Raw genomic sequence first — 24,679 nt, 5'->3', positions numbered from 1 at the left:
TCATAGTAATGGCTGGAATGGAATCCGTCCTCCCCTCACCAGCCTCCTGTGCTGAGATATAAAAGCTAACTGTCACTCACAGAGTGACAGACTAGTTTCTTATTCTATTGGCTAAGAGGTTGGCTTTGGGTGACTGTTGTTGTGCAGAAGGTTGTGAGTTCATGGCCGGCTTGAGGCAGAACAGAACGCACTCTGTTACATATACAAAAGCTCTACATACTCCTTCACTCTCTCCCTTATCCCCCTCCCTCTCCTTCACTCTCTCCTGTCTGTTCAATTATCCATTATAGTCATTCATTTATTTTTGGGGGGCTCCCGAGTGGCGCAGCGGTCTAAGGCACTGCATCTCAGTGCTTGAGGCATCACTACAGACACCCTGGTTCGGATCCAGGCTGTATCATAACTGGCCGTCATTGGGAGTCCCATAGGGTGGCTCACAATTGGCGCAGTGTCGTCTGGGATTGGCCGGTGAAGTCCGTCATTGTAAATGAGAATGGTGCACCTGGCACATACTACCATACCCTGTTCAAAGGAACTTAAGTATTTTGTCTTGCCCATTCACCCTCTGACTGGCACACACACAATCCATGTGTCAATTGTCTCAAGGCTTAAAAATCCTTCTTTAACCTGTCTCCTCCCCTGATTGAAGTGGATTGAACAACTCGGTCCAGGACTTCCTGACGGGCTGCTCCCAGGTGGTGAGGGTAGGAAACAACATCTCCACCCAGCTGACCCTCAACACTGGGGTCCCACAAGGGTGCATTCTCAGCCCTCTCCTGTACTCCCTGTTCACCCATGACTGCGTGGCCATGCACGCCTCCAACTCAATCATCAACTTTGCAGGCGACACTACAGTGGTAGGCTTGATTACCAACAACGACGAGACGATCTACAGGGAGGTGGTGAGGGCCCTCAGAGTGTGGTGTCAGGAAAATAACCTCACACTCAATGTCAACAAAACAAAGGAGATGATCGTGGACTTCAGGAAACAGCAGAGGGAGCAGCCCCCTATCCACATAGACGGGACAGTAGTGGAGAAGGTAGAAAGTTTTATGTTCCTCGGCGTACACATCACGGATAAACTGAAATGGTCCACCCACACAGACAGCGTCGTGAAGAAGGCGCAGCAACACCTCTTCAATCTCAGAAGGCTGAAGAAATCTGGCTTGTCACCAAAAACACTCACAAACTTTTACAGATGCACAATCGAGAGCATCCTGTCGGGCTGTATCACCACCTGGTACGGCAACTGCTCCGCCCACAACCGTAAGGCTCTCCAGAGGATAGTGAGGTCTGCACAATGCATCACTGGGGGCAAACTACCTGCTCTCCAGGACACCTACACCACCCGATGTCACAGGAAGGCCATAAAGATCATCAAGGACATCAACCACCCGAGCCACTGCCTGTTCACCCCGCTATCATCCAGAAGGCGAGGTCAGTACAAGTGCATCAAAGCTGGGACTGAGAGTCTGAAAAACAGCTTCTATCTCAAGGCCATCAGACTGTTAAACAGCCATCACTAATATTGAGTGGCTGCTGCCAACATACTGACTCAAATCTCTAGCCACTTTAATAATGAAAATTATGTAATAAATGTATCACTAGCCACTTTAAACACTGCCACTTTATATAATGTTTACATACCCTACATTACTCATCTCATATGTATATACTGTACTCTATACCATCTACTGCATCTTGCCTATGCCGCTCAGCCATCACTCATTCATATATTTTTATGTACATATTCTTATTCATTCCTTTACACTTGTGTGTATAAAGTAGTTGTTGTGAAATTGTTAGGTTAGATTACTTGTTAGATATTACTGCATGGTCGGAACTAGAAGCACAAGCATTTCGCTACACTCGCATTAACATCTGCTAACCATGTGTATGTGAACAATTAAAATTTGATTTGTTTTGACAAGTGGCATCAATAAGGGATCATAGACTGACCAGTTGAATCCAATAAAAATGCTATGTCATGGAAAGAGCAGGTGTTCATAATGTTTTGTACACTCAGTGTATATGTGAAAGGTCGTAATTTTTTGGGAGAGGGTACAAATCTTTGGAAAATAGTCAGATGATGTCAAATGTGAATGGAACGTTTGGAATGAGTGAAACTACTCTTCGTCTTATTCTGTCATGTTTGACAGTGTCCTGATTTTCAACATTACTGTGTACACGTGATTTGAACACAAGCATTTTCCTCCTAAAACTGTGGTTCATGTATTGCATGGGTACATAAGTAGGTGTATTGTTAGTGAGATAAGCCAGATGGCCTGGGTGTACTAGCATCTCTCCCATCCTCCCCCTCTCACCCATCCTCTCTCCCCCTCTCTTCCCCCTAACTCTCTCTTTACCCCTCATCCTCTCTCTCTTTCATCCTCTCTCTCCTCTCTCCCTCACCTCATCCCGTCTCTCACCCTCCCCCACCTCTCATCTTCCTCTCTCTCCTGCTCTCTCTCCCTCCCCCATCCTCCCATCCTCCCTCCCCACACCCTCCCTCGCTTTCTCTCATCCTCTCTCAGTGACCTGAAGCAGGAGCTGGACAAGGAGGACAGTCGCTGCTCCCTGCTCTCCCGGCAACATCGCTACATCTGCTGCTGCTCTCCCTTCACCTTCCTGGTCAACCCCATGTGCCAGTGTCTGGACTGCCAGTACAACGTCTGCAAGACCTGCACTTCTACAGCAAGAAAGACAAAGCCTGGGTCTGTTCCGTGTGGTGGAAGGGCAGGTCAGTGTGGAGGGGTGTGTTTCTGTCTGCAGGGGTGAGTGTGTTTCTCTCTGTGTGTGTGTGTGTGTGTGTGTGTGTGTGTGTGTGTGTGTGTGTGTGTGGGGGGGTTTAACTATACTTGTGAGAACCAGAAGTCCCCACGAGTACTAAACAAACAAAAATGTGACATTTTGCTAGTCCCCACAGGATGAAATGATATTTCTATGTGGTTTAGGTATAAGGTTAGAATTAGTGTTCGGGTTAGAATTAGAAAGATGACAGAGAAAACATTACATATCAAATCACATTTTATTTGTCACATGCGCTGAATACAAAAGTTTAGACCTTACAGGGAAATGCTTACTTACAAGCCCAAACCAACAATGCAGATTAAATAAATAAAAATACCACAAAAAAAATAATACGAGTAACAAATAAGAGTAACAAATTATTGAAGAGCAGCTGTAAAATAACAATAGCGAGGCTATATACAGGGGGTACTGGTAAAGAGTCAATGTGCGGGAGCCCCGGTTAGTCAAGGTAATTGAGGTAATATGTACATGTAGGTAGAGTTATTAAAGTGACTATGCATAGATAATAACAGAGAGTAGCAACAGTGTAAAAGAGGGGTGCGGGGGGGTCACACAATGCAAATAGTCTATGTAGGCATTTGATTATCTGTTCAGGAGTCTTATGGCTTGGGGGGAGAAGCTGTTTAGAAGCCTCTTGGACCTAGACTTGGCCCTCCGGTACCGCTTGCCGTTTGGCAGCAGAGAGAACAGTCTATGACTAGAGTGGCTGGAGTCTTTAACTATTTTTAGGGCCTTCCTCTGACACCGCTTGGTATAGAGGTCCTGGATGGCAGGAAGCTTAGCCCCAGTTATGTACTGGGCCGTACATCTGTAGTGCCTTGCGGTCGAAGGTCGAGCAGTTGCCATACCAGGCAGTGATGCAACCAGTCAGGATGCTCTCGATGGTGCAGCTGTAGATCCTTTAGAGGATCTGAGAACCCATGCCAAATCTATTCAGTCTCCTGAGGAATAGGTTTTGTCGTGCCCTCTTCACGACTGTCTTGGTATGTTTGGATCATGTTAGTTTGTCAACTAGACAGAAGAATTCATTCTAGCGATCTATTACATTATTCTGATGAGCAAGGATTTATTTAGTCTTCTAGGGCAACATATAAAAGAGAAAGTTGACTAACAAATAGCCTACAATAATGTCTGAAATTATAAGCAGAAACTTATCCAAAAATCTGCTCCCCCTGTCAAAATATTGTTCTGCTGTCTTTGACTGTAACCTATAGCGCATTTTCTATATTTACAGGTTAGTGTTGGGGGCGGCCCTCAGATTTTCACTTTATCACATATAGTCGGGTGGTTGCGGATGGGTTATTAGCAATTGCAGGTAGGTGGGTGCGGGAGAACAAATAGCTGACCCGCGCACCACTAATGTTTGCAATCAGAAGAGTGAGGTCTCCCACAATAAGTTGACAGAGGTTCAACAAGGTGAGATGAGGACGTGTGTGTGTGTGCCTTGCCTTCCGGGAAAGGGACCTCTTGACTCAGAGGATGTGGTAACACACACTCAAGACCGCCATACAAGCTACACATTGTTAGTGGAGTGCACAAAATAACTTACCTGGCGCAATGTAACCAATAGAATACTCCCAAAAGTACAAACACCACCCACTGTGGGTAATCGAAATCAAGCGCAACTAAAGTAACATTTTATAAGATGGTATGTCAACACTGGTCTGCTACATACACTATGTATAACTTGCATCTCAACAGTCCTCCTTTCTCTATTCTCTCTGTTCTTTCTCTATTCTCTCTATTCTCACTGTTCTCTCTCTATGCTCTCTGTTCCTTGTCTGTTCCTTGTCTGTTCCTTGTCTGTTCTCTGTCTGTTCTCTCTGTTCTCTGCCTGTTCTCTGTCTGTTCTCTGTCTGTTCTCTGTCTGTTCTCTGCCTGTTCTCTGTCTGTTGTTTGTCTGTTGTTTGTCTGTTGTTTGTCTGTTGTCTGTCTGTTGTCTGTCTGTTGTCTGTCTGTTGTCTGTCTGTTGTATGTCTGTTGTCTGTCTGTTTGTTGTCTGTCTGTTGTCTGTCTGTTGTCTGTCTGTTGTCTGTCTGTTGTCTGTCTGTTGTCTGTCTGTTGTCTGTCGTCTGTCTGTTCTCTGTCTGTTCTCTGTCTGTTCTCTGTCTGTTCTCTGTCTGTTCTCTGCCTGTTCTCTGCCTGTTCTCACTGTTCTCTCTCTGTTCTCTGTCTGTTCTCTCTGTTCTCTGTCTGTTGTCTGTCTGTTCTCTGTCTGTTCTCTCTGTTCTCTGTCTGTTCTCTCTTTTCTCTGTCTGTTCTCTCTGTTCTCTGTCTGTTCTCTGTCTGTGTGTGTGTATGTGTGTGTGTGTGTGTGTGTGCCGTTCCACAGTGTGTATGCATTCTGTATATGTATGGGTGTTTGAACATGTACTCTAGGTTCGGTAAGTATTGCGGTATTGAGCCTCTCATGTAGAGATCTAAAAAGTTGGACCCGTTCCGAAATTGACCTGGGGCTTTCCCACCCGGACAAATATGCAGAAATATATTTTTCAATATAGAGACCCGAGATCCGAACGGACCAGAGGACGACCAGTTCTGTATAGACATGGTCGGATCCAGGGGGGCTACTTTATTTACCAGAGCTGATAACGCGCGAGGGAGAGGATGGCTGGCTGAATGTTGAAGAGTCTTGACCAGAGACAGAAGAGGAAGCAGGTAGTCGGGACGGTTTGCAGGAACGTATGGCGGATATTTGGAAATGGTGGAGAATAGTGCGGCCGACGTGGAGGAAATGGAGAAAAAGTTGTAGAAGCAACGTCTGTGCTGGAATGCCAACAATATGGGTGTCAGTTCTGATGATATGGATCAGGAGGAGGAGGGTCAAGGATCTGAATGGTCGGCAGTGGAAAGACATAAGAGGAAGAGAGAGCATGATACTGAAAGCAGTAGAGTGTCTAGTACAGAAAGCATGAAGAGGGCCAAGGTAGGAAGCAAGACTAACAATGTGTCAGAGTGGAAAGTTGTGATGGTGTTTGGTGAGACCACAGGGCCTCATTTACACCCTATCCAATTAACCAATGCCATAGAGAAAGAGATAGTTGAAGTCAAACAAGCCCGGTTCATTGGAAATGGTAGATTGCTAATATTGTGTGGTAGGCAGGCTCAGCAAGGGAAGATTCTGCTAATGGAAAAGCATAATGGGAAGAAGATGAAAAGCCATGTCTCTGGTGCTGATGCTAGATTGAGGGGAGTCATCAATGGGGTCCCAATATCTATGTCCATAGATGAGGCCAAAAGGTTGATCAGTAGGAAAGAGGGTCGTGAAAGACGTGAAAGCTTATCAGTGCTGCTGAGGATTGAGAAGGTTTTGACTGGAAAAGTACATATAGGACTGTCAAAGGAATTGAACAATTCCTATATGTGTTCATTAACCAATTCAATTAAAATCATTCTGTCTGTTTCTAAGAATTTGTAAGATCCCTATTTGCATGAAATAGACAGAGACCAGTCTATCAAAATTAGCCAATAGTATTCTCGGAGCACGCTGCTCATAGAACCATGTACAACAGCTTCTATTTCACATATGACGTCATAGGTTATAAAAGGTATCTCCTCCTCTCGACCAGGACAAAGCAGGTTCAAAAGTTCATTCCAACTTACTAGCGCACATACATGACACACAATATATCTGGATTATTTCCTGAAGTCTCACCATAGTTTATTACCACTTAGCAGACAGTTCCAGATACGGAAAAACCTGGAGGGGCTCGCGCTGTCTTATTTGATCGCCACAGAGTTATAGTTGAGTTGGTTCAAACATAGGTTAATGACCTTCTTTGCTTACTTTAGACACACACACACATTATATATCAGATATAGTAAAACAGGGTAGAATTCAATTAGTTATAGTTATAGTTAAATGTATACATTGTTTAGCCATTATTCATAAAATTCATAACAAGGACCCATTTAGTTTCAGTGTATGAGCATTTGTCCCATACCCATTATTACACTGTTTTAAGATTGGAATTTTGATTACAACGTTGTTTTAACGGAACAGCCTAGAATGTATTTTTTTCCAGCTCAGATTTACTCAGGAGGCAATGGCATACAACGCAGCATAGCCTATAGGCCTAGTGTTTTATTTTAATGTATTTATTCGGGTTCACAGTGCAGACCGAACCGAGGTCCCCCTACCAAACAGCTCTAATGTACACTCTTAGAAAAAAGGGTTCCAAAGGGGTTATTTGGTTGTCGACATAGGAGAACCCTTTGAAAAATCCTTTTTGGTTTAAGGTAGAACTCTTTTGGGTTTCTTGTAGAACCCTCTGTTGAAAGGGTTTTACATGGAACCCAAAAGGGTTCTACCTGGAACCAAAAAGGGTTTTTCAAAGGGTTCTCCTATGGGGACAGCTGAATAACCGTTTAAGGTTCTAGACAGTACCTTTTTTCTCAGTGTATGCGTGTGTAGGTAGGAAGGCTACGTGAATGCATCAGATATGTGCTATTATTAGTGTATGTGCTTGACAACATTGTGCATGTGGAATAATGCCTTCTACCATATTCATAAAGCCTCCTAACATCCAGAACCTTCAGGGAGAGGACCGTCAGGGCTGTTTTGGCCAGGAGCTATTTGCAGTAGCAGGGGTCATCTCTCTGTTTCTCTGTCTCTCTCTCTCCCTGTCTCTCTCTCGCTCTCTCTCCCTGTCTCTCTGTCTCTCTCTCTGTCTCTCTCTCTGTCTCTCTGTCTCTCTCTCTGTCTCTCTCTCTGTCTCTCTCTCTGTCTCTCTCTATCTCTCTCTCGCTCTCTCTCCCTGTCTCTCTGTCTCTCTCTCTGTCTGTCTATCTCTGTCTCTCTCTCTCTCTGTCTTGCTGGACCTGATTTACCAGATGAGAGGAGGATGCTCTACCATGTTTGACGTGCTAGAGCAGAATGTTGTTATTTCTAGGTAGTCATTTCCAAGCCTTTGCTTGTAATTCAACTGTTCATTATAGGTAATCAATAGAATAATCAATCTTAAGTATCACTAATGCATAAACTCCACTGGCTCTTTGAGATTCTAATTTTTTTGTAGAGGCTTAAGGCGTCACTGCTGGTGTAAACTGTCATAACATGTACCTCTTACAGAGTCATAGCACACAGAGCCGTAGCACACAGAGCCGTAGCACACAGAGCCGTAGCACACAGAGCCGTAGCACATAGAGCCGTAGCACATAGAGCCGTAGCACATAGAGCCGTAGCACATAGAGCCGTAGCACATAGAGCCGTAGCACATAGAGCCGTAGCACACAGAGCCGTAGCACACAGAGCCGTAGCACACAGAGCCGTAGCACACAGAGCCGTAGCACACAGAGCCGTAGCACACAGAGCCATAGGCTAGTGACTCAATATGCTCTGGGACTTCTCCAAATACCACAAGAAGGAGAATGGTAGCATAGTTATGCATAGCCAATTGGTAGCATTAAACAACAATGAATGTCAGCTCGAAGTTCAAAGTTAAGTCATCCAAAATGTGCTCTCTGGCAGTACAAAGAGGCTTGTGCTGGTGCCTGGTTAGGCCATAGGATTTGATTGAAGCATAGCGAGTGCGACTGACTGGCTTGGAACCCGGTTCATCTGTGTGTCACGACAATACTTTGTTAGTCCACTGAGCTAAAGCCTAGGCATTAGGGTCTTAAGCAAGGTTACTCATCACGTGAGTGTGCCGAAATCTGTCAAACTACCTCTGCAGAGCACACAGAGAGCCTGGGGAAGCAGGCTGGAGGCTGCTGATTGAGTCATGCCAGGCAGCATTAAGAATGGAGGAAGAGCTGCACTGTAGATAACAGACTGCTGTTGCTGCACTACTGTCTGGATTATAGTGCCTTCAGTCCTCCTCTGTGACCTGCAGGAGAGGGTGAGAGAGGAGAGAGGTGGAGGAAAGAGTGTGTGTGCATGGTGTGTGGACACAGCCAGTTAGCAATAGAGTCGCTAATTTGTTCTCAAATCTAGTTCATGTCCCTCAACCACCTTCCCTTTAAAAAGGACTATAGATTACGCTAATGTTCCCCAATCTGAACTATTTATACACTGGACCTGCACAGTACAGGGATAAGGCTGATAAGGCCTGACACAAGACCCAGTAAGGCAGTTATATAACAATAAATAACCACAGCATTGTGTGCATATCTCGAGGACCTGAATAGAGCTCAAAGAAGACTGAGAATCTATAACTAGGTACAGAAAATACCCCTGCTCAGGCAAACCCCTAATTCAACTGCAATTACTCTGAGGTTACAGTATCATTGTTTAATCAAGCAATGTGTGCTCATGTTATGAGAGTATTTTTTCACTGTCATGCTCAAAATTCTTTCAACATTTATTAAGGTTTTTGAAGTGTTTCTGTGTGTTTGAATGCTCTGCATGTGCTCAGTGGGCACAAAACTGGAGAAAGAGATATGAAACAGATGATGTCCTACCTGAAGTTGTCCAATACGAAACACCCATTTTATTTTCCTCTTTCAAACTGTTTTGCTACATTGTGGCCTTCTGAACATGACCCATACCTGTCCTGTGTGTCGTGTCTCTGTGAAGAGGGAAGCACATAGAGGAGAGCATCGGGAATGAGGGCAGCGTCTGTAGCGACAAATACTTTTTTCTGACATAGTGAATGTAGGGTTAGGTATTTAATGTATTTTTTCTATATACCCTACCATCCCAACACAAATTGGAGTAAATTAAAGGACAACAATACTTATACCGCTACATACAGCTATTTTTGCTCACATTCAGGGTACCTGTAGTTAAATAATTATACAGTATATACTCTACATTCCTAATCTCCTCTTACTTCAAGTGCAAGTATTTAATGTCTTTATTGAAGGAGCAGATCGTTTTTTGTTGGTCTGTTTGGGCTGACCAATGTAGACATTTTCAAATACATGCATCTTAAAAGGTTTCTGTCACGAAATGTAGATCAGAAATCTTTTGGACATCAGGGCAATGTTGAAGAAATCCTATTTAAGATAGGACAGGATATTCATATGATAGGTAAGATATATAAAACCTCTATCCAACTGACAATCTCTTAGAAAAAAATATGAACTATTGGAACCACGACTTAAAAAGAATAGATTTTGGCACAAGATGGAGGGAGTGTTAGAACATACACTGAGTGTACAAAACATTAAGAACACCTGCTCATTCCATGACAGACTGACCAGGTGAATCCAGGTGAAAGCTACGATCCCTTATTGATGTCACTTGTTAAATCCACTTCAATCAGTGTAGATGAAGGGGAGGAGACAGGTTAAAAAAGGACTTTTAAGCCTTGAGACTATTGAGACATGGATTGTGTATGTGTGCCATTCAGAGGGTGAATGGACAAGTCAAAAGATGTAAGTGCTTTTGAACAGGGTATGGTAGTAGGTGCCTGGTGCACCGGTTTATCAAACTCCATCCATCTTGACACAACTGTGGTAGGCATTGACGTCAACATGGGCCAGCATCTCTGTGGAACGGTTTTGACAACTTGTAGAGTCAATGCCCCGACAAATTGAGGCTGGGGGGGGGGGTTGTTCCTATTGTTTGGTATACTCTGTGTAACTAACGCAATTACAGTTAACGATAAATATAATCTTCATTTCTATTATACCCCCTTTCCTTTTCAGAGTACAGCAAAGACCCTCACAGTGGCACTGAGGGTGGCAGAGGAGGCCATCGACGAGGCAGAGGGATACACCGACAATCAGGTAACATATTCTGCGGCGGTCAGTCTGTCTCTCACTCATATGACTCAGAGGTGATAGGGAGAAAGTAAGACTGCTGAAGATTGATTCCACTTTGCAGTACAAGCTTTGTATTCCTTCTAGTTTGTTGAAATGCAGATTAAATGTGCAGATCATTCATTTACAATTCCATTTACTTTGTACTGCCCTAATTAAAGAAACCCACTTTTATGTTATTGTTCATTGAGATATTTTAGCATGCAGTAGTACTGCAACCTCTTGTAACAGACTAGCCGAGCAGTGACACAGTCATCTTCTGCACCTAATTACTCCTTTAATCTGTAAAACCTTGCATATCCAAAACCACTTTTAAAAAGTTTACAGGATCTTATTATTTTATATTTATCGACTGTCTATCTGACTTCGCTGTTGTTCTCTCCAGGATATGCAGAGTGAAGCTAGGTATTTGCGGGACCACAGGGAGGAGCTGATTGAGGAGCTGGCCACAACCATCGTACAGACAGTAAGTACCATTTAATTTAATTTCAATTCAATTAAACTCAACTCAACTTAATTCCATCCTAGATCATCCGGCGGAGGAAGAACCTGGTTGAGATGAAGCCAAACTGTGACCTGGACTGGCCCCCAGCCAACCAGAGGGGTGAAAAGCCTTTGGCTTCAAGCTGCCCCAGCTCCCAGCCCCAGATCACCACATCAGTCCACGCCAAGGTATGGAGCGTAAGGTGGTTCAGGGAACTACGCTTATGTGATTAGTAACCTTGCCTAGGCTTCAGTTCAGAGGGCTAACACAGTATTGTGGTGCGCAGGTGGCCGAACTTCGATAGCCAGGCTTCTTCATGTTCGTTCAGAAAGCAGAGTGATAAACGAGACATGGTAACTCGAGACTATGGTTTGCCCAACATGAAGACTTGTGTTGGCTGATGACCAGGATTTAGCTTAGCAGGCTAACACGGTTAAAAGCCCAGTCTGTCACATAAGACCAGAACATAATACAGTATATGGAGTGTGACTTGGTTGGTTATCATTACCTCTCTTTACCCATATTTAAGTGTGTGTATTTACCTTGGCGGTCTCGCTCTGCCTCCCTTCTGGATGATAACGTTGTGATGCAGTGCTTCGGGGTTTCCCAGGACTCTCAGCAGGGGCTGAAGGAGGAGGGAGGAGCGCCAGGGTTGGCCAGCTGGAAGAGTATTGACTGCCTGGACAACTCCAGTAAGAGCCTGCTGGCCACTGCAATTTACTATTCACACACATCTTTACAAAATGTCTTTAGTACACACACCTTATGTAGTAAGTTTCAGAGTTACCTGTTGGTGATGTACTCTAGCTAGAGACTGGTGGCTAAAGGCTCCCTCCTTTGTGTGTGTGTGTGTTTACATGTCTGTCTGTGGTGAATTCCACAATTCCACACATTCTGTGTGTGTGGTATCTGTCTACCCTGGTGTGTGTGAGGTGCGTCCTCAGTGCTGAAGAGCCCTGACGGGAACTGGATCGCCTTGCAGAGCACCCAGCTCTCTCGGCCAAGCCTGCTGACCAAGTGGAAGTCGCTGGTATTCAGTGTCCTGGAGTGGGAATTCGGTGTGATATCCGCCTGCAACGAAATGGTCTCTTACGACGCCGAGGGGGCCTGGGACGCTGCCCTGCTGGAGATACGCAGGAAGATGACCTCCAACAACAACCAGGGGTCAGAGGCTCCAGACTCCCAGGCCTCTGCTGGCCAGAAACCCAGCATCCCATTACACTCGCTGGGCCACCACGCAAGCACGAACACCCTCAACTTTGAGTCTGAGGGAGGAGAAGGTCAGGTTGGGGGTCAAGGGTCGAAGCTCCAGAAGCTTCATCTCGCCTCCCTGAAGAGAGAAAGAGATCGGGAGGAAGAGAGGTTATGGCATATGGAGGTAGAGATGGAGGGAGGAAGAGTGGAAGAGAATAAAGAGGAGAAGAAGACAAAGGAGAGGGAGGGATTTGGAGGAGGAGAGTCAACATTTATCAATCTGGCTAGTCAGGTAAGAGGCACAGAGTTCTCATCCACTGAAGATGAGTTAGACAGTGTGTAGGGGGTGGAGGAATGGGAGGAAGAGAGGATGGAGGAGAGAGCTGAAGAGAGGGAGGGAGAAGGAGGAGAGGAGCTGACCATCAAGATGCATATGCTGGCTAGCCAATTCACACAGCTGTCATCAACAGAGGATGAGCTTGACCAAGTGGGTCTCAGCGATAGAGAGATGGAGGAGAAGAGAGAAAGAGAGAGGGAGGGAGAGAAGGAAGAGCTGACATCCAAACTGTGTAGACTGGCTAGACAAGTCGATGCCACACAGTTTTCATCCACAGAGGATGATCTGGATAGAGCGGGTTTTGATGGTGGAGAGATGGAGAGAGAAGGAGGAGAAGAGAGGTAAGAGATAGTCGCGGAGGCTCTGTGGGAGATGAAGGGGGAGGAACTGATCTCCAAGTTGAGAGACCTGGCCAGTCTAGTTAGCGCCTCACAATTCTCGTCTAACGAGGAGGAGAGAGCAGAGAGGAGTGTAGGAGACACAATTAAGTTATCAGAGAGAGTGACAGAGTTGGTCGGAGAGAGATGTGGAGAAATGGGGGGAAAGTGGCATGGAGAAAGACGGGGAGAAATGGAGGGAGAGAGGAGGAGGGGACAGGTGGAGAAGGAGAAGCCCTGGCACCTGGGAGTGATGATGATGGTGGTGGAGGGGAGGATGATCGAGAAGAGGCGCGATAGAATCACCGAACTAGACGTGAGACTGTTTGACTTTGAGGATGAGAGTGAGAAAGAGGGAGAGCTGCAACACGAAGAGACAGACACAAAGGTAGAGAAAGAGGAAGAGAAAGAGGGAAACGACGGTACAGAGGATGATGGAGATGATGTTTGAAGGAGGGAAGGAAGGAAAGAGGCTAGGGGAAGCAGAGATAAAGGTGGAAGGTGGGGTGGGAGGACAAGAGCGAGAAAGAACAGAAAGTGTGGACACTGGAAGAAGGTGTTATGTGATAACATCACTTGCAGCCTAGTGAACACACTGGGTGTAATGGCGTTAGAGATGGATGGAGAAGTGGTGATGGACCTAGAATGAGAAGAGAGAGGAGAGGAGAGGAAAATAATAACATACAATTTGGAGAAAAATAGTTAAAGGAAGAGGTAGATTAATATCTAATGAATAAGATGCTAATGCTAGAACAGCTATCAGGCAGGTTTGTCACTTTGCATAAAAAATGTTTTTTTTCAAATTACATTTATTTATATAGCCCTTCATACATCAGCTGATATCTCAAAGTGCTGTACAGAAACCCAGCCTAAAACCCCAAACAGCAAGCAATGCAGGTGTAGAAGCACGGTGGCTAGGAAAAACTCCCTAGAAAGGCCAAAACCTAGGAAGAAACCTAGAGAGGAACCAGGCTATGTGGGGTGGCCAGTCCTCTTCTGGCTGTGCCGGGTGGAGATTTTAACAGAACATGGCCAAGATGTTCAAATGTTCATAAATGACCAGCATGGTCGTATAATAATAAGGCAGAACAGTTGAAACTGGAGCAGCAGCACGGTCAGGTGGACTGGGGACAGCAAGGAGTCATCATGTCAGGTAGTCCTGGGGCATGGTCCTAGGGCTCAGGTCCTCCGAGAGAGAGAAAGAAAGTGAGAATTAGAGAGAGCATATGTGGGGTGGCCAGTCCTCGCATAAGACAGGAGTCAAACCTGGAGAAAGGGTTTCCCCTGTGTTCAGGAGGAGATACTGAATGTAAGAAACAAAGGACCTAGCTTTACCTCTAGAGATAGAGTATGTGGCTATGTATTTCTTCTGACATTTCTAACCTGAAAGCAACTAACAGCTGTAACACTATGTGCTTGCTACTCTAGACCCTTTTACTTTCCCTAACTTGTCTTTTCCTTTCTCTTCCCCTGTCCTTCCTTGTTCCATTGCTTCATGTTAGGATAGTCCTAATGACAAGGGCCTAGAAAACACACTCCAGTTCCTTTCTGCTTTGCTACAGCAGGTGACATCACAAACTAACTGATATCTTGACCTTTACCGCAACTGGGATAGCGCTATGAATCCAATTAATCAACCAATCAATCAAACCCTATTTATTTCTCTTTGTTCTTTGGCTTTTCTCTGCTCGTTTAAAACTGTTATTCTCACATTAATGGATGTGTTACACACATAAACAGGATTGCCTAAAAATGGTGTTAATCCAAACCATTGTGTGTGTGTGTGTGTGTGTGTGTGTGTGTGTGTGTGTGTGTGTGTGTGTGTGTGTGTGTGTGTGTGTGGTAGAGGTACTCGGAGGTGTCACTGCACAGTATCACCACTGAGGTGCTGAAGGTGTTAAACGCAACAGAAGACCGACTCCAAGGGGTGGAGGGGGATGACTGCATCCCCTCACTGTCCCCCAACACTGACACAAAGAGGCTGGACAAACAACTCAGCAGACTGGAGGATAATGTCTGTCTGTCTGTCTGTCTGTCTGTCTGTCTGTCTGTCTGCTGTCTGTCTGCCTGCCTGTCTGTCTGTCCTGCCTGTCTGCCTGTCCTGCCTGTCTGTCTGCCTGCCTGCCTGCCTGCCTGTCTGTCTGCCTGCCTGCCTGCCTGCCTGCCTGTCTGTCTGCCTGCCTGTCCTGCCTGCCTGCCTGTCCTGTCTGTCTGTCTGTCTGTCTGTCTGTCTGTGACAGACATACAACGCATTCGGAAAGTATTCAGACCCCCAGCTTTATTCTAAAATGGATTAAATAGTTTTCCCCCTCATCAATCTAGTACACACAATATCCCATAATGACACACCAAAAACAAGTTGTTGTTTAAAAAAAATACAAATATACACAACTGAAGAAAAAAAAATTCAGACCCTTTACTCAGTACTTTGTTAAAGTAACGTTGGCGGTGATTACAGCCTTGAATCTTCTTGGGTATGATGCTTCAAGCTTGGCACATCTGTATTTGGGGAGTTTCTCCCATTTTTCTCTGCAGATCCTCTCAAGCTCTGTCAGGTTGGATGGGGAGCGTCGCTGCACAACTATTTTCATGTCTCTCCAGAGATGTTCGATCGGGTTCAAGTCGGGGCTCTAGCTGGGCCACTCAAAGACATTCAGAGACTTGTCCCAAAGCCACTCCTGCATTGTCTTGGCTGTGTGCTTAGGGTCTTTGTCCTGTTGTAAGGGGAACTGTTGCCCCAGTCTGAGGTCCTGAGGAAGGTTCTCTCATCTCCACAGAGGAACTCTGGAGCTCTGTTAGAGTGATCATTTGGGTTCTTTGTCACCTCCCTGACCAAGGCCCTTCTCCCCCGATTGCTCAGTTTGGCCAGGCGGCCAGCTCTAAGAAGAGTCTTGGTGATTCCAAACAAGAATGATGGAGGCTGGGGTCTCCCGAGTGGCGCAGCGGTCCAAGGCACTGCAGCGCAGTACTAGAGGCGTCACTACAGAGCGGGGTTCGATCCCGTGCTGTATCACAACAGGATTGTGTCGAAGCACAGATCTTGGGAAGGGTACCAAAACATTTTTTGCAGCATTTAAAGGTGGTTATAAAAAACACATAAATGATGGAGGCCATTGTGTTCTTCGGGACCTTCAATGCTGCAAAACATTTTTTTCGTACACTTTGCAGATCTGTGCCAACGGACAATTTCTTCAACCTCATGGCTTGGTTTTTGCTCTGATATGCATTGTAAACTGTGGGACCTTAAAGAGACAGGTGTGTGCCTTTCCAAATCGTGTTCAATCAATTGATTTTACCACAGGTGGACTCCAATCAAGTTGTAGAAACGGTCTGTATTCTTATGTAAATAAGGTATTTCTGTTTTTTAAAACCTGTCTTCACTTTGTCATTATGGGGTATTGTGTGTAGATTGATGAGGGAAAAAAAATTCTACCATTTTAGAATAAGGCTGTATCGTAACAAAATGTGGAAAAAGTCAAGGGGTCTGAATACTTTCCGAATGCACTGTATCTTACGTTCATTGTGGGTTTAAGAATGGTGTGTGATGCTTACCTTTGTTCATGTTATACAACTGAAATGACCACAGTCTGTCTGTGCAAACTGAACTGTGCCCACCAGGTGTACGTGGTGGCGGGCACAGCTTACGGTTTGGAGGCGGAGCTTGGCGACCTGGAGGACTGTGCCCGGGCCATCGGCGGTGCCACCTCAGACCTGGAGCTGTCCTACCTGGAGGAGCAGGTGGCAACGGCTTCCGCCCAGGTGCAGCAGTCTGACCTCCAGGTTTGTGTCCAAGTCTGGATTTCCTCTGTGTCTCAAACGGCGCATTCAGATAGTATTCACAACATTTTGTTGTGTTACAGCCGGAATTTAAAATGGATCATATTGAGATTGGCCTGGCCTAAACAAAATACCCCATAATGTCAAATTGGAATGTATTATTTACTCAAAGCCAGTGGTGTGTCATGAGTAAAGATTGAGGACAGTAAAGGGCCTAAACAGCTGCCCTGGGGAATTCCTGATTCTACCTGGATTATGTTGGAGGGGCAGAGGGTGTTCTGTTAGACAGGCAACTCTTTATCCACAATATAGCAGGGGGTGTAAAACCATAACACATCAGTTTTTCCAGCAGCAGACTATGATCGATTATGTCAAATGCCACAATGAAGTCTAACAAACCAGCCCCCACAATCTTTGTATCATCAATTTCTCTGCCAATCATCAGTCATTTGTGTAAGTGCCGTGCTTGTGGAATGTCCTTCCCTATAAAGCGTGCTGAAAGTCGGTTGTCAATTTGTTTACTGTAAAATAGCATTGTATCTGGTCAAACACCATTCTTTCCAGAAGTTTACTAAAGGTTGGTAACAGGCTGATTGGTCGGGTATACAGTGCCTTGCGAAAGTATTCGGCCCCCTTGAACTTTGCGACCTTTTGCCACATTTCAGGCTTCAAACATAAAGATATAAAACTGTATTTTTTTGTGAAGAATCAACAACAAGTGGGACACAATCATGAAGTGGAACGACATTTATTGGATATTTCAAACTTTTTTAACAAATCAAAAACTGAAAAATTGGGCGTGCAAAATTATTCAGCCCCCTTAATAAATCCTCTTTGGGATGATGCGAATTTTCGCAGCTTTTTGTTAAAAATCGCGCAACATTTTGGCGTCCTGCTACTCAGGCCAGGAATATAGTATATGCATATGATTAGTATGTGTGGATAGAAAACACTGACGTTTCTAAAACTGTTTAAATCACGGCTGTGACTATAACAGAACGTCTGTTTCATCGAAAAGCGCAGGAAAATCTGATCACTGGAGATGGAAAAAATATCCATGCGCCACTCCCATGAATTGTTAAAGGTGAACCGTAATATATGGGGCCGAGCTTGCAGTACCTACAGCTACCACAGGATCTATAGAGTCTCCTCATTTGAATCTGAATTGATTCTTGGTAGATCCGCCCGAAGGGAAACGATTCTCTCCGACCACCGACCCGAGGCATTGTCTGTCTTTTCTCCGGACATTTTTCCACACGGCAGGCTATCGAATTTACATCGCCCACTGATGATTTTTATAGCTTATTGACGTGTAGTAATACCTAAAGTTGCATTAGAAAGGTATTTCGAAGTGTTTTGTGAAAGTTTATCGTCGACTTTTTAACTTTTTAAAAATGACGTTACGTTATGAAACGCTACTTTTTTCCGTTTTCCACACAGTCTTCATAGATCGATATCTAGGCTATATATGGACCGATTTAATCCAAAAAAGACCCAGTATTGATTATGGGACATCAAGGAGTGCCAAGAAAGAAGATGGTCAAAGGTAATGAATGTTTTATATTTTATTGTGCGGTTTGTGTAGCGCCGACTATGCTAATTATTTTTGTTTACGTCCTCTACGGGTCTTTTGGGGTGTTACATGCTATCAGATAATAGCTTCTTATGCTTTCGCCGAAAAGCATTTTACAAATCTGACTCGGTGGCTAGATTCACAACGAGTGTAGCTTTAATTCAATACCTTGTTTGTGTGTTTTCATGAAAGTTTGATTTTTAACGAAAAACGATCAGTGACGCTCTAAAATATCCGCTGATTTGATCCCCACAACGGAACATCCTCCCTAACAAGTTTTAAGTTAATACTTTGTAGCGCCACCTTTGCTGCGATTACAGCTGTAAGTCGCTTGGGGTATGTCTCTATCAGTTTTGCACATCGAGAGACTGAAATTTTTTCCCATTCCTCCTTGCAAAACAGCTCGAGCTCAGTGAGGTTGGATGGAGAGCATTTGTGAACAGCAGTTTTCAGTTCTTTCCACAGATTCTCGATTGGATTCAGGTCTGGACTTTGACTTGGCCATTCTAACACCTGGATATGTTTATTTTTGAACCATTCCATTGTAGATTTTGCTTTATGTTTTGGATCATTGTCTTGTTGGAAGACAAATCTCCGTCCCAGTCTCAGGTCTTTTGCAGACTCCATCAGGTTTTCTTCCAGAATGGTCCTGTATTTGGCTCCATCCATCTTCCCATCAATTTTAACCATCTTCCCTGTCCCTGCTGAAGAAAAGCAGGCCCAAACCATGATGCTGCCATCACCATGTTTGACAGTGGGGATGGTGTGTTCAGGGTGATGAGCTGTGTTGCTTTTACGCCAAACATAACATTTTGCATTGTTGCCAAAAAGTTCAATTTTGGTTTCATCTGACCAGAGCACCTTCTTCCACATGTTTGGTGTGTCTCCCAGGTGGCTTGTGGCAAACTTTAAACAACACTTTTTATGGATGTCTTTAAGAAATGGCTTTCTTCTTGCCACTCTTCCATAAAGGCCAGATTTGTGCAATATACGACTGATTGTTGTCCTATGGACAGAGTCTCCCACCTCAGCTGTAGATCTCTGCATTTCATCCAGAGTGATCATGGGCCTCTTGGCTGCATCTCTGATCAGTCTTCTCCTTGTATGAGCTGAAAGTTTAGGTCTTGGTAGATTTGCAGTGGTCTGATACTCCTTCCATTTCAATATTATCGCTTGCACAGTGCTCCTTGGGATGTTTAAAGCTTGGGAAATCTTTTTGTATCCAAATCCGGCTTTAAACTTCTTCACAACAGTATCTCGGACCTGCCTGGTGTGATCCTTGTTCTTCATGATGCTCTCTGCGCTTTTAACAGACCTCTGAGACTATCACAGTGCAGGTGCATTTATACGGAGACTTGATTACACACAGGTGGATTGTATTTATCATCATTAGTCATTTAGGGCAACATTGGATCATTCAGAGATCCTCACTGAACTTCTGGAGAGAGCTTGCTGCACTGAAAGTAAAGGGGCTGAATAATTTTGCACGCCCAATTTTTCAGTTTTTGATTTGTTAAAAAAGTTTGAAATATCCAATAAATGTCGTTCCACTTCATGATTGTGTCCCACTTGTTGTTGATTCTTCACAAAAAATACAGTTTTATATCTTTATGTTTGAAGCCTGAAATGTGGCAAAAGGTCGCAAAGTTCAAGGGGGCCGAATACTTTCGCAAGGCACTGTATGAGCCAGGAAAGGGGGATTTCCTATTCTTGGGTAGCGGAATTACTTTTGCTTCCCTCCAGGCCTGAGGGCACACGCACTTTCTAAAAGGTTTAAATTGAGGAAATGGCAAATAGGAGTGGCAATATCATCTGCTATTATCCTCAGTCATTTTCCATCCAGGTTGTCAGACCTTGTGGCTTGTCATTGTTGATAGACAACAATAATTGTTTCACCTCTTCCACACTCACTTTATGGAATTCAAAAGGTCAATGCTTGTTTTTCATAATTTGGTCAGATATACTGGGATGTGTGGTGTCAGCGTTTGTTGCTGTCATGTCATGCTTAAGTTTGCTAATCTTGCCAATAAAAAATAATTTAAATAGTTGGCAGTATCAGATGAATGAGGCATCTGATTCAATTAATGATTCAATGAATTCAATAAATGATGGAGCTGAGGTTGCCTTTTTTCAAAAAGTAATTTAAGGTGCTCTAAAGTGTTTTACTATAATTTATTATATCATTTATTTGTGTTTCATAGTATATTTTTTTCCCTTTTAATTTAGTTTAGTCACATGATTTCTCAATTTGCAGTATGTTTGACAATCGGTTGTGCAGCCAGATTTATTTGCCATTCCTTTTTCCTCATCCCTCTGAACCATACCATTTTTTAAAAATTCCTCATCAATCGAGTGGGATTTAACCATTTTTACTGTCATTTTTTTAATGGGTGCATGCTTATTAGTAACTGGAATAAGCAATTTCATGAATATGTCAAGTGCAGCGTTGTGTTGCTCCTCCTTACACACCACAGACCAGCAAATATTATTTACATCCTCAACATAAGAATCACTAAAAACGTATTGTATGACCTCTTATACACTATATTAGGCCCTGCCTTTGGAACTTAGATATGGCTACTATATTGTGATCACTACATCCTATGGAATTGGATACTGCTTTAAGGCTATTATCTGCAGCATTAGTAAAGATTTGAGCAATACATGTTGATGATTTATTTCCTGTGCTGTTTGTAACTACCCTGGTAGGTTGACTGACAACCTGATCCAGGTTGCAGGCACTTGTTACAGTTTGAAGTTTTTTCCTGAGTGGGCAGCTTGATGAAAGCCAGTCAATATTTAAATCACCCAGAAAATATACTTCTCTGTTGATATAATACACATTATCAAGCATTTCATACATATTATCCAGTTCCTTATCAACAAGAAGACAGTGAATGTTCCTAAATGGCCAAGGACAGTTTTGATGTAAATCTACTTGAAAATTGATGGCAAGAGCTGAAAATGGTTGTCTAGCAATGATCAGATTTGAAAAAAGTGTTAAACAAATGAAAATTTTATATTTGAGATTATTCAAACTCTTGATTAACACTTTTAATGGTTACTAGAGTACAATATGTGCCATATGTGTTATTTCATAGTTTTGGTGTCTTCACTACTAATTTACAATGTTGAATATAGTAAAAATAAAGACAAACCCTTGAATGAGTAGGGGTGTCCAAACTTTTGACTGGTACTGTACATCATAACAACTGTAGCAGTGAATAAATAAATGTCCATTGGGGTGGAGGCAGAGTAAAGCCTGTTGGGGGGGGGGCAACACTTACTATAGTCATTTTGTATTTTTTTATTTTAATAACTTCTTGCGATGGGAAAGTGTTTGTTTTTTTATTGAACATGTGCTCTTAATGACAGATTGTAAAAATGAGGTGAAATCGATATACTGTATATCTTTTTTTTCTTTCCCACCATAACAATTTAAATTATATTACTGCTAAAGTTTTGGGTTGGTTTCCCCCAAAAATGTATCTCCATTGATAAATACATAAAGAGCAATTTAAGAATCCTCTGAAGGGCCAAACTACGTCATATGCAGAATTAGGAACCACTTTGGCCACCCTGCAAACTACATGTCACAGCCATGCATTTCTGGAATTGTCCGTATTATATGTGTGTATAGTACATGTATTTGAAATACATTTTACATAAAGTTAAATATATTGAAATGTGTTTATTTTTTCGTATAAGAGTGCAAGACTTTTGACCTGAGCCCATTGTGGCATTTCAGAATCAGTCTTTTGCTTTGAATTTTTTTTACCTGGGATTGTCACGCCCTGACCTTTTTATGTCTGTATTTTGGTTTGGTCAGGGTGTGATTTGGGGTGGGCATTCTATGTTCTTTTTTCTATGTTTTGTATTTCTTTGTTTTGGCCGGGTATGGCTCTCAATCAGGGACAGCTGTCTATCGTTGTCTCTGATTGGGAACCATACTTAGGTAGCTTTTTCCCACCTATGTTTTGTGGGTAGTTGTTTTCTTTTTAGTGTTCTGCACCTGACAGGACTGTTTCGGTTTCGTTTAGTCACTTTGTTATTTTGTTCTAGTGTTCAGTTTTAATAAAAGTCATGAACACTTACCACGCTGCGCTTTGGTCCGATTCTTCCTCATCAGACGACGATGACCGTTACAGGGATTTTACTTTGGGTATGGTGAAATTAGAAAATTGTATGTGTTTGAATGTTGGTGATTGCCACATAATGAAAAATATAAAATACAATGTTTGAAAGAGAATTAGAAAGGGGTCCTTATGATTGACATAAAAACGTTCAATTGTGCTTAAGTCCTTTTTAAGTTTATCTGAGTCAGATAATATTAATATTTCTACTTTGTTGTAGGTGTCGGAAATCGCAGACAGGATCGCAGCTCTGAAGATCGAAGGTCTCAATGTGGTCCCACAGAACCGCTTCTTTAAGCTCCGAGAACAGCCTAAGGTACTGGACCGGACCAAGCCACGTAGGACTAAGACCAGGAGGTATTCCTGGTCAGCAGTTTGGGGTCAGGAAAAACTCCTGGTCCCCACTTGTCACTCACTACCAGCGTTTAACAAACACATACCTTGTGATTTTTCTAACAAACTAATTAAGTGTCACATGACTCTCTGCAGCCACAAACATTGGACTCTTCACGGCAAACGAGGAGGCGGCTACCTGCTCCACCCTTGAAGGGTTAGATATACATATGTCATATATGCCATATATAGGTAACTGCCAAAATAAAGGAAACGCCCACATAAAGTGTCTTAGTATGTCGTTGTGCCACCACGAACCAGAACAGCTTCACTGCACCTTGGCATAGATTCTACAAGTGTCTGGAACTCTATTGTTGGGATACGACCACCATTCTTCCATGAGAAATTCCATTATTTGGTGTTTTGTTGATGGTGGTGGAAAACGCTGTCACGGCCCGCTCCAGAATCTCACATATATGTTCAATTGGGTTGAGATCTGGTGACTGAGATGACCATAGGATATGGCTTACATGCTCATCAAACTATTCAGTGACCACTCGTGCCCTGTGGATGGGGGCATTGTCATCCTATGGGGGCATAGCCATGATAGCCAAATAATGGCCTGCCCAGCATTTTTATACATGACCCTAAACATGATAGGTATTATAGGATAGGTCTAGATAGGTATAGATATTAATAGCTTAATTAACTCAGGAACCACAGCTGTGTGGAAGCACCTGCTTTCAATATACTTTGTATCCCTCATTCATTCAAGTTTTTCCATTATTTTGGCAAGATAGTCACACATTTACTAGAATCACATTAGTTATTGTATTCAATAGAGTGTGTGGTCTCATGTTGTTCTGTATTTTGACCCACATGCCTTCTCTTCTCAGATAAAGAAACCTAACTGACCGGGCATGTTGACCACTGCCATGACCCCTTGACTCCCCCCACACCAGTGCCTTGAGCCCCTTGTCCACGGTACCATCAGTGTCCAGTAAGAGGGTTGCTACCCTGCCACCAAGACACTACAGAGTACAGACTAACAGTTTTACCACTACTTCTGGCACTGTGGATAAAGACAAGAGTTGTACATTTCTTAATAATGAGAGATAGTAGCTACATACTTTATGTAAATTTGATGTAAAAACAAAGAAGAATGGATTAAGTTAAGAAACAAAGCAGTTTTTATCGAATCTTTTTCTTAAATATGCTGTTGAGTGAAATGTCAATCATCTCTTTGTTATTGGACCTTCCAACCAATCGGTGACCAGAGCCATGTTTATATAGCTGAATGAGAATGTTGTTATGACGATGGAGATGTAACTCTAACAGATGTGTGGCTATTGTCTGAAAGGCAAGATATGATTTATACTACTGCTTGTTTTAACATGTTTTTAACAGTTAACCTATTTGATAAATATTTATAAAAGACACTGGTCTATCATTGGTGTGGGAACAATCATTACATAAAATAGACAGTTATTGAGGTACGTGCAAAATAACATTCCTAATTTCAATAAAACAATCAGCAGTGATTTCTTATACTGTATTAATTATCTGTTGAATATTGGTCATACAGAATATTATACTTTCAGGTAGACAAAGTCTCATATGGTTGTTAGTTCTTTGGAACCTTGTGCATCTGATGTATGAATTTACATTGTAAATTATATACAATAAAATAAAAATGGTATTACTTTTGGCTTATCATTGTGCTCCTACAGATAGATGTTTCACTGTGTAGGCTACCTGTAGATGTCCTCCGCTATAACAATTGTATGAACAAAGTCATGAACTAAAGCCTTGAAGTAATCAATCTTGAGATTCATCCACACACAGAGCTTGCCTAACCTTAGTTTGAGTTGGAAAAATAAGTTTGTTTGGGTTTTTGAGCCGAGGAAGTGGCACCAGTGTCTGACATTCCTCCTGTCCTGATGGAGCCTGGGA

The 24,679-nt window shown here is 43.2% G+C and overlaps 1 protein-coding gene across 3 annotated transcripts in view; it reads left to right on the top strand.

Annotated features, from left to right (window-relative positions):
• LOC112227069 (rab effector MyRIP-like) overlaps positions 1 to 24,397 on the top strand; it is a 41,367-nt gene extending 16,970 nt beyond the window's left edge. Inside the window, exons 2-12 of one of the 3 annotated variants that reach the window (XM_024391892.2) lie at positions 2,535 to 2,740; positions 10,405 to 10,485; positions 10,904 to 10,984; positions 11,047 to 11,190; positions 11,613 to 11,694; positions 11,947 to 12,488; positions 14,757 to 14,924; positions 16,529 to 16,690; positions 22,614 to 22,709; positions 22,883 to 22,943; positions 23,623 to 24,397. In XM_024391892.2, the coding sequence (XP_024247660.2) occupies positions 10,907 to 10,984; positions 11,047 to 11,190; positions 11,613 to 11,694; positions 11,947 to 12,488; positions 14,757 to 14,924; positions 16,529 to 16,690; positions 22,614 to 22,709; positions 22,883 to 22,943; positions 23,623 to 23,636 (1,347 nt within the window). In that variant the 5' untranslated portion in view covers positions 2,535 to 2,740; positions 10,405 to 10,485; positions 10,904 to 10,906 and the 3' untranslated portion in view covers positions 23,637 to 24,397. Of the gene's footprint in view, positions 1 to 2,534; positions 2,741 to 10,404; positions 10,486 to 10,903; positions 10,985 to 11,046; positions 11,191 to 11,594; positions 11,695 to 11,946; positions 12,489 to 14,756; positions 14,925 to 16,528; positions 16,691 to 22,613; positions 22,710 to 22,882; positions 22,944 to 23,622 lie in introns of all 3 variants that reach the window. The other 2 variants (XM_024391889.2, XM_024391891.2) reach the window with 2 other exon arrangements.
• The last annotated feature ends 282 nt before the right edge of the window (positions 24,398 to 24,679 follow it).

The sequence above is a fragment of the Oncorhynchus tshawytscha genome, linkage group LG28, assembly GCF_018296145.1.
Source record: "Oncorhynchus tshawytscha isolate Ot180627B linkage group LG28, Otsh_v2.0, whole genome shotgun sequence".
Lineage (NCBI taxonomy): Eukaryota > Metazoa > Chordata > Actinopteri > Salmoniformes > Salmonidae > Oncorhynchus > Oncorhynchus tshawytscha.
This window is presented reverse-complemented; position numbering and strand designations above follow the sequence as displayed.